The 9,844-nt window shown below is 46.5% G+C and overlaps 2 protein-coding genes across 4 annotated transcripts in view; one reads left to right on the forward strand and one right to left on the reverse strand.

The window, feature by feature from the left end:
* LOC112570553 (cleavage and polyadenylation specificity factor subunit 2-like) overlaps window positions 1–2,059 on the forward strand; it is a 114,818-nt gene extending 112,759 nt beyond the window's left edge. The window contains 5 exon segments of the mRNA XM_025249064.1: window positions 114–251; window positions 350–521; window positions 731–786; window positions 1,082–1,216; window positions 1,662–2,059. Of these exon segments, the coding sequence (XP_025104849.1) occupies window positions 114–251; window positions 350–521; window positions 731–786; window positions 1,082–1,216; window positions 1,662–1,751 (591 nt within the window). The 3' untranslated portion in view covers window positions 1,752–2,059.
* Window positions 827–9,725, reverse strand: LOC112570549. 3 transcript variants are annotated; one of them, XM_025249059.1, is made up of 7 exons: window positions 9,292–9,725; window positions 7,900–8,085; window positions 6,843–7,478; window positions 5,762–5,968; window positions 5,333–5,598; window positions 2,241–5,064; window positions 827–1,188 (listed from the first exon to the last, which is right to left on the reverse strand). In XM_025249059.1, exons 3-6 carry the CDS (start codon window positions 6,987–6,989, stop codon window positions 4,242–4,244), a joined length of 1,443 nt encoding a protein of 480 aa, XP_025104844.1. In that variant the 5' UTR covers window positions 6,990–7,478; window positions 7,900–8,085; window positions 9,292–9,725; the 3' UTR covers window positions 827–1,188; window positions 2,241–4,241. The 3 variants fall into 3 exon arrangements, with proteins under 3 accessions (XP_025104844.1, XP_025104845.1, XP_025104843.1); XM_025249060.1 differs by having other exon boundaries at window positions 7,896–8,085; XM_025249058.1 differs by having other exon boundaries at window positions 6,843–8,085.
* Between the last annotated feature and the right edge of the window lie 119 nt (window positions 9,726–9,844).

The following is a 9,844-nucleotide window of genomic DNA, read 5'->3' on the forward strand; positions in this document are numbered from 1 at the left end:
TTTTGTGTGTGTGTGTTTTTTTGTTTTTTTTTTTGTTTTTGTTTTTTTTTTTCAAACTGACATTTATGGAAGCGGTAGAATATGTGTTGATGCATGGTTCGTTCTTGTTGCAGGTGCTAATTCACGGCCCAGAGGAGGCGACCAGCTCGCTGGCTGACTACTGCCACACCGCCAACGCCGTTCAGGGGAGAGTATTCTGCCCGTCAGTAGGGGACGTAATCGATGCTACCACAGAGCGCCACATCTACCAGGTACAGTCGGGTTCTCACTTGTCGGTGTGTGTGTGTGTGGAGAACAACTGGAGGCTGTAAATAGAAAAGTGTCATAACGCTTCGCTGTTCTTGTCCAGGTGCGGCTGCGTGACCAGCTCGCCAGTTCCCTCAACTTTGCCAAAGCACGTGACATCGAACTGGCGTGGATCGACGGCCAGATTGACATGTCCGCTGGCCGCACAGACACCAGCGCCATGTCGGAAGGCAAAGGTCAAGAATCGATGGACACCAAAGACAATAAGGAAGAAGGTTATAATTTTGCGGTTAAATTCTTTGTGCGTCGTTTAAACACGATTTTGATTTGTTTGCCTACACTTGTCTACATTTTATTCATCATTAATTTGTTTTTTTTAATCAAAATGGACACAGTTGTATTCAATTCTCCCTCTCCGATAACTTGCTGCTGCCGCCATTTTCTTGCTGTTATCACTTTTCTGTTTTTCTGTTTATGGCATCAGAGGAGGAACCAGTAGCTGAATTGGTCCCCACTCTCTACCCCTTACCACCATCTCAGGTAAGACAAAAGGCTACGGAGTGACTACTGTTTTTTGTTTGGTTGGTTGTTTTGTTTTTTGTTTTTTTTTGTATGTGTGTTGTATTACAAACTCGATCAACTGTAGACATTTATTCCATAAACATATAAACATATTCAAACAATGCCAGTTAGCTGTAGGGCAGAACATTTGTTGAGAATGGCATAATGATTTTCTGTGACTGGGAGGTTACGTTGTTGATGTCCGGGTCAGCGGGGTATTTTTGTGCAGCAGTGGTGTATAGAAGAAGACCATCCAGAGTGCTTTATGTTACAGGTGCAGCCCCACACGGCCGTGTTCGTCAACGAGCCCAAACTGTCCGACTTCAAGCTCGTCCTCATCAACGCCGGCATCCCCTGCGAGTTCGTGGCCGGCGTGCTCATCTGCAACAACGTGGTAGCCGTCAGAAGGGTGAGCTTACCTTTCTATTTCATTGGCATAGAGCCATAGACAATAACAAACGAGAGAATTCCTTCCCACAACCACTCACCCCTGCCTCTGTGTGTGTAGTGGGGATGGATTGTTTTCAATCCGTCTGTCAGTTTTTGAGAGCTGTACACCAGCGCTGGATAGTATGTCTTATCACTAGTCTTGCCGTCAGAGTATTTTAGATTTTTTTTTTCTTTCACCCTATTTCGTTTTCAAAAGTTTATTAAAAAGCAGTGGAATAATACGATTAAAATGAGAACATTCAGACGACACGGATATAAACGGTATAGTTAGTTAGACAGCAGTATACCAGCTGACGACGAACATGTTTTCGTGTGTGTGTGTGTGGACACCAAAAATGATCGTTTGTTCACGAACAGGACATGGTTACAGCCTAGAGTTTCTGCAGATGGCGTTTGTGTTTCAGGAGTCTGGCAGAATACAGGTGGAAGGGACCCTGTGTCCAGACTACTTCAAGGTGCGAGAACTCCTGTACGAGCAGTACGCCATAGTGTAACGTTCCCGGGCGGGTTGCAGCAACGGAAGTGGTTGGAATCGTGGTGTAAAGTGACACTGGTTATCAAGTGCAAGCAAGCGCGCGTGTGAGAATTGTGTAATCTTGTGAAAGACGAGTTTGCGAGAAGAAACATTCCTTCAGCCTAGTTTCTTGGTGTAGTTGATCAGCTAGACAGGTGCACCTGGAGGAAAAGATGGCTGGGACCAGACTGTCTTATGTGAGGATGAATGTGACTTTACAAACTTTGTATGTGGATATTGTTGCGCGTTTGTTCATCTGGTCAAAATGATTAAAGTTGGGTTTTTTTATTGTGTGTTTTCAGTTATTGGGATACCCAGTATGGCTATGTTTATATCGTACGTTCATCATAATCGTTTATTACCGAACAGGACGAGCCTCAAACCAACTATTAGCTGTAAAATCGTACACAGTAACCACCATGTTACCTGACCCTTCCGCCTGGTGACACGCAGTGCGAAGTGAAATTACCTTGTTTGACCGATGGCTTGAGGGCGCCTCTCTCCAGCGTGGCCAAAGAGCTGCAAGGGAACCCGTTGGCTGGAACACAGAAGCTGTTACATAGCTGAGCCGACATTGGCACACCCCGGTGAGGTCAACATCGGTTGCCTTTTGTTTTCTCTTGGAGTGTCCTAGTGAGTGCAGCTCATCTGCGACCACCGTCAGAACAAGCGCGCCATCAGGTTCTTGCTGCATGACAGATGAATACACAAGCTTAAGTTTCGGGGTCTGCGTAATTAAAAGTTGTAGCTGATTATAATTGCAATCGATCTCTACACAAATATCCGGCAAAATATAGTAAGCTGTGTACACTGTGGCTAAAGACGAAGCTTTAGAAGCTGTGGAAATAAACTAACAAAAGTCAGAAAAGTCCTGAAGTAACTGTGGCTAGCTAACCAACTAACAGGAGGGAAGGCACGACTGGTCACACCAGTAATGGGGGGCGGGCTTTGTTTACTTGGAGGCGGGGTGGAAGGCCTAACGGAAGCTACTTGGCAGACAAACACCAATATCAAATAAGACACGCTAATCAAACTTTGCTTTTCAAATGCAGTTGCTCCATCGCTAGCCTATAATCCATTTTTTCTCGCAACAGCAAATTGTGCCAAACCTTTATTTCTGATTCTTGTTCAATAACCACGTTTCTATCTCTGCTTGTCACGACTTTGATGAATAGGAACCTGAGCACGTGCTCGTGCATTCAAAAACATAAAAACGTGTCAGTGGGACCCTCCTACCTTTAAGTTTAGCCAAGAAAAAGGTGATTATGTTATACTTGCCTTCATTTGTCCTTTTTCTTCTTTGGATCAGCGGAAGAAAAACTTCAATGGATGCTGAAGAATCGGGCAACAAATCTTGGTACTACACTGTCCGCAATATGAAAGTTTAGAATACGAAATACATAAATAATCTCCCTTTGAACACAACTAAGTTTGAAAAGATAAACATCGTGTGGTGAGCATGTCAGGCCAAGACTGACCTCTGACCCCACCTTACACACGCACTACGCAGGGAAGCTAGTACAACGGTCAGTGACATCACAGTTTCATGGTCACGTTTTCCACTCTTACCTCCCTTATTGCGATATTAATGCTTCCCCTTGCAAAAAGGTGAGTGGACATGACGTCAGACTGTGACCTTGACACTCGTGAGTGAGCGAGGTTAGAGACTGTGTGTGGCCTTCACCTTTCTGGACAAGGCACGACGAAGATGAACTGGGCCACACAGCGAGCGGCAGCAATGAACAGCCAGTCCTGGTCGTCCATCGACAGACAGTCCAGGGCCTCGCGCAGCCGCTCCACCTCCTCCGTCCTCCTTGATACTTCGTCCGTGACGTCAGGAACCAAGATGGCGGCATCAGCCCGCGTCTGGTCTTGGGCCGCCAATGACGTTAGCGCAGGCGAGTCACCTCTGACCTCCATTCCCAAACGAACGGACTGCCGCTGCGTTACTGCTGGTGTTGCCTCCCCTGTGAGGCCAGGAGTCGGAAGACACGTGGTAGGGAGATGATGGGTCTAGTGAGGCTGCCACCATCATTCCCCCAAACATGTCGTCCAACACGCACTGGTCGTCTGCTTGTATCTGTGTGTCAGTAATTCGCCCCATGTCTTCGTACAGGCGGCCCCCAGGCAGGAAAAAAACCACTTTCCGCTCCAGGCCGTGGGTACCCATGACGTCAGCCAGAATAATCTCGTCAGAGGAAGGAATTGCGATCTCCCTGGACGTGTTATCGACCACCAGCTTCACCGGAAGTCCTCGCTCCCTCAGTTCAGCAAGGATCGGGCTGGACAGGACATGGCGGCAGAACTTTTTAACGTCCTCTTTCCCCGCCTGGAAGAGTCCGCCGCTTACGGGTCTGTAGGCGTCGACAGGCATGCCCACCAGCAGCAGCACATCTCTAAAGGACAACGAGTCGCCTCGACGGCTGAGGGCTTAGACTTTCGTGTCGTCGTTATCATTGGCACGTGGCTATCATTGGCCCCGAGGCCAGGCCCAGCGTGTGCTGCAAATATCAGCCAGCTCGATGGCGCACTGGTGGCAGTGGAGGGGGCGGGTGGAAGGGTCGTGGAGGCGATGCTGAATGAGGATAATAGGAGGACCGTCGCACGGCAGGCCCCGAGCGGCACTGCGCGTGGTGTAAGCCTTGTGGTGGTAAGGGTTCAAGTCCAGCTGGCGGAGCAAGAGCTGCACGGATGGTGGAGACCGCAGCACGTCGCCTAACCGGAAGTGACGAAAGCCTTGAAGTGGGGAGTGGAGGAACATGGCCACGCACCACACAGGGCAGTCTGGGTACCTTCCAGCTAGCTGCAGTACGAAGTCGAAAGTCTGCTTTGTCAATTCGTCTAAGATGAAGCAAATGTCCTCCACCGACCCGCTCACTTGTAGTCTGGCCGCCAGCTGTTCCAAGCTTGTTTCAGCGATCGCCAGGTCGTGTCTCTCCACTGTCCCCGTGGAGGCGCTCTCACCATCCTGTCTAACAATAGCTTCTTCCAGGGCATAGCCGACGGCTCTCCCGCGGCCGCTTGTTCGCACGTTGAGGATCACTACCCTTCGGCCTTCCGCCAGCCACTGACGGCCTTTCAGCTGCAGCAGCAGTGTTTTGCCGGAGCCCATGGGGCCGGTCAGACAGACGCGGTTGCAGGAGGTGTCGGCCAACAAAGCGGCTTGTTCCGGCAGCAGCACGATGTCGGCCACCCGTCTCCCGACCTCGCTGACAGCCTGCCCAGTCGTCCTCACCTCCACCCGGGGTGTGGTTTGTGTCCACACTGACACGATCGACATCAAACCACAAATTCTGTACATTACAAGGGTAAAGTGTTTAAAGGTGTGTGTTTTAATATAGAAGCCTATAAAAGTATGTGTATTTTAATACAGAAATATTAATAAAGGCAAATATTCTAAATTCTTATTTATATTTCCTGTCTACTTGAGTATTTACTTATTGTGACGGGAAAAAATGCGACTGACGATGTGTGATCGTTTCAACACTTTTGCGAGGGATAGGGTGCGGAACAAACAGGTCTTTAAAATAAATGAACGGAAAATATATTTTGCAACACTACCTTCCGACAATACTCTTCACTTGATGAAGGGGGAGACAAGTACACTCCGTGATATTTTCATCCCACCACCGACACAAAGAGCATCCTAGACCCTCAGTTCCAGCTCCAGCATCACTTGAACACCAATCGTGGCCGACTGTTTCTCTCTGCTGCCTGCACGCCTCGTGTTTAGTGAACAACCCTGTCACCCACTTCCGGTTTTTCAAATCGCCTTTGCACAAGTAATGGAAGCTGTCACAAAATTCCCCTTTACCTTCCAATAAGATCTGCAAATCCACGAAAAATATTTGCAAAAAATGAGAGGATCAAGGAAAAATATTAATTTTGTCACCTGTCTCTTCAAAGAAAGAAAACACCGGTGGTCCGCCATGTCCGCACAATACTGAGCACGTGAACAAACAACAAACAAGAAAGAATTGCAGACCTCACCTGATGAAGCTGACGACGACTCATGAAGGGGACAGCAATGACGAGGGTGATGTCTGGAGGCGGAATGAGGTCAGGTGTGATGAAGCGGAACACGTGACTTGCACGGTTGAGCTGTTTTGCAGCCTTGAGGAGGACGCTGCGGTATGCGTCACGACTCGCCGCCTCGTTGTGAGCCCACGAGCTGCCACTCACGCCAGCGGCCTTGACCTGCACACCACGTGGCTCTTTAGTAGCCAATCACAAGGCAAGGGGCCACGCCCACTAACTCTATGTGTCGGTAGGACTAGAGTCTGCTTGGTTGGTTGGTTGTTGAATGTTTGTTAGAACTGACATGGTCAAAGAACGCTACACCCATCAACAGCCGACATCAATCTAGAAGTAGTCTACTATTAGGGATCACAAGATCACCTGCACGTATAATTCTCCAAAATCGTCGTCTATGTCCTGTCTATCCCGTCATGGTCGGTCCCTGGTTATTCCTCAAAATGTAGGGTCGTTTTTTTTTTTTAATAATTCACTTAATAGAAAGCTATGTTGCTACGAAAGTTAGTGAATTTAGCCTTAACCTTACAGTATGCAGATCCAGTGGTATTCCCTGTGCTTGCCATGTAGACCCACGCATGCATTTTTATATATGTTAATCTATCCAGTAAAGAATTTTCAAAAGATCCGTCCAGTGGCTGTACATTCTGCTAATGAAATACTTTCTCATGGGAGCTGCCATTTCCATGCGAGCAAGTGCTGACGGAAAGGATACATGACCGATACATTTTTGATGAAAACAATTCAAGTTGAAAACGATCTTAAATAGTATTTGATGCCTTCATAAATTGCTTTTAACTAAAATGAACTGTTTTAATTTAGAAACGCGTCTTGCATCCTGCTCCTCAAATTTTCTTCTCCGCATTAAAGTATTCGCGGAAGAGTTCACCGTTTCTGAAACTCTTTACAATAATATGGTCTTTCCTTCCTTCCTCTTTTTTTAAATGGATTTCAAATATACTTGTTACATCAAACTACGCATGCAAACAAGCACGCACACATGTTCGTATGACAAGACGCCATCAGCAAGGGCACCAACCTCGACCAGCACGACGCCATACTTCTGGCTGATGATGACGATGTCGATGTCTCCTCTCTGTGGACGCTGCCCCATCTCCTTGGGCCGAGGCGGGATAACTCTGTTTGCCGCTGCCTCCTCGCTACCCTCCTCGCCCTCTGACGTCATCTGCACGTGTCGTCACTTTCTCTCCTACATTCCCCTTCGTCCTCTCTGCTGCTGTCTCGCCACAACTTGTCATCGCTCTTCTCGTTTCCCTGCTCTCTGGTTAGTCGTCGTAATGTGGGCAAAGGCCGAATCATGAGCACCGTTCACAGCTTGTCCCGTGTTGTCACGAGCTCTCGGCCCGCCGCGCTCACCCTTGTCAGCTGAGGTGAAAGTCACGTGGTTTTCGGGCCTTTGTCCGATGCTTTTCTTGGCATCGTCTTTCAGTGTTTTCTCGTCTTCCTCTTTTCTGAAGTCTGCGCCTCTAGTTCCCTTCTTCTTTCTTTTATTCGCTTTCACAGGTGTCTTGAGCCTGGCCAGGTAGTTGTCGTAGTTGACGCTGCTGATGATGAAGAGAGGTCCGCTGCCTCTAGCTTGTAGTCTGTGGCCAACCTCCTCGAAGTATTCAAGCACAAGGGTGTGAGCTAGTTCCCCAAAGGATTTGCTTTGGTTCTATCACAGAGGAAATATAACACGACACGTTAATTTCCACCCCCCCCCCTCCTTAGCAAAATACTGTTAAAAGATATTAATTTAACGCTGTACTGATCATTCATGTTGCAGAAGCTTCATTTTGTATCATAGGTAATGTAAACATGGAACATCGTAAGCTAACTAAAATATGTTCCCTCATCAGTTCTGATACCTCCGTCATCATTACTCACATTGTAAACAAAATGGATAAACTTTATTCTCTACTACTGTATTTTTAATGATCAGCTATGCCTCTTCCCACCCCCACCCCTTTTTTTGTTTGGTTATTTTTTTTTTTTTTTTTTTTTTTTTTCGTAGTGCATTAAGCTCGCCTCCACAATTGAATGTTTAAAATTCTCTATAAGATGTAATGGATCAGTGTTTGGAAATGTTTACCTACAGGTACACCTAGTTTCATGCCTTTGAACATTTCGTCGGCAACGAGGTTCTGTTGATTGAAGTGCAGTGCCGGCACCCGGTAGCACTGGTCCCCCAGCCTCGGGTAGTAGGTGTCGGCGTAGTAGGCACTCCACTCAGCAAACGAGCGAGTGACTCCATCAACTTGTAGCTGCAGCTGACCGACATCCTGCAGAGCAACAGACAGATGACACCACGAACTTGTATTAACCATGGCTGTCCACACAGCTGGACATCTAAGGGAGATGACTCTTCCATCCTCTTAAAAGGTTTTATTTTCTTACTTCCCTTTGTTTTAAACCCAAGAAACCTCACACTCATCCAAAATAACACATTCGGGAGTAAAAATAAAACATTATTTGAATGTTTTGAATAATTTGAATGCTGAAAGGAAATTTGAAACATTGTCTTTGGATAGAGATAAATTATCAGTGAGAAATTTCAACCGAAAAGAAGAAAGAAAAAAAAAAAAAAGCAACGAGCGTTCATAAACTGAGTCCTGATAGCGGTTACGTAGCTGCATTGAAATTCGATCAGGATTAAAAAAAAAACTGCGATAGTCCACAAGAGAGACTTTGAGGTGAGGGGCGAAAAATTTATGTCAAAGCCCAGCTCTAATTCTTCCTGGAAATACGAGCTGAAATTCATTGTCAATTAATGGGGATCAAAAATGAAAGAAGTCCCACTTGCATCCATGCAGTTCGTTGGGAAACGTTTGTCATGTTGATCTTTCTTAGCTTGTGAGTTGTGACATGCAATTTTTTTTCATTTTTAGGAAGCAGGGGGAAAATGTTATCGCCCTATAGTGCGGTTTTTACGATGGCAACAGTTTCCTTTACAAGCCCGTGACCCTCACGTAAGGCGGCAATCACCGCATTTTTCCTACTCACGTGCTTAGACTGTTAATTGCGGCTGTGAGATGTGTGCGTGAGGGTCAGCATTGTACTACACCTCCCCACTCCCAGCAATGCAGATAATAATATTTTCAAGTCCACTCTTCCCAAGTGAATTAGGACCGAAAGATCCTCACATAACAAACACTTCAACTTTCTTCTCCTCCCTCGACTGACATGGCCAACAAGTGGAACGTGCAAGTGTGTACATAGTTATGCAAGCGTGCGAAGAGAAATATCTGTTGATATTGATGTGTCCGTGTGTCTGTTTACATGTGTATTGACGTGACCCTCACTTAAGTTTGTTTTTACTGGATGCTTCGTAGGACATGTTGCCTTTCCTTTTATAAAAATGTTAACTGCTTTTGTTTGTAAAGCTTGCTGTGCCCGACCTGAGCCAGGAAACCGCGCGGTGTATAAACTCACTGATTATTGTTATTACTAGTTAACTGACGTATTACACGCAGTACATACATACATACCATTTCGTGTTTATCCTCCTCAATCTGGCAGCAAGATCTGTGAGCGTTGCTTTGAGAAGCAACCTAAATAAACACAAGTGGCAGAAGTTCTCTGTTCTTGGCCATTTCTGTGAGCAGGTTCCTCCTGTGGAAGAGCACGTACCACGCGCTCGTGTGCACGTAGGATGCTTGGAAGGTTAGAGAAAGCTCCATGGCCGTGCTTCTTGCTAGGTATCCACTAGGACTCCCACCCCATACCCCATCAGCAACAGTCTCTCTGGGGGACAGTCAGCTAGTGACCTCCACGAGCTGGAAATGGTCTCCGGTGTTCGACATAAACATTACATATACATGTACTACACTATAGCTACCGACAATTTTACAGCCTTGTTATGAACGACTTTTACCTTGTTATGAACGACTGTGGTGAAACAATCTTTGTTCCTTCCTTCCTTGTGCCGAAGTTGTAGGTCAGAGGAAGTCGTTTACAACAGCTGTGCGCACTTTTTTTTAAAGTGACGCATTTTGAGGATCCTTAGTCATTTTTGTCCTCGTTCAAAAGAGCCGGATTTAA

Source organism: Pomacea canaliculata, linkage group LG8, assembly GCF_003073045.1.
Source record: "Pomacea canaliculata isolate SZHN2017 linkage group LG8, ASM307304v1, whole genome shotgun sequence".
In the NCBI taxonomy this organism is placed as follows: domain Eukaryota; kingdom Metazoa; phylum Mollusca; class Gastropoda; order Architaenioglossa; family Ampullariidae; genus Pomacea; species Pomacea canaliculata.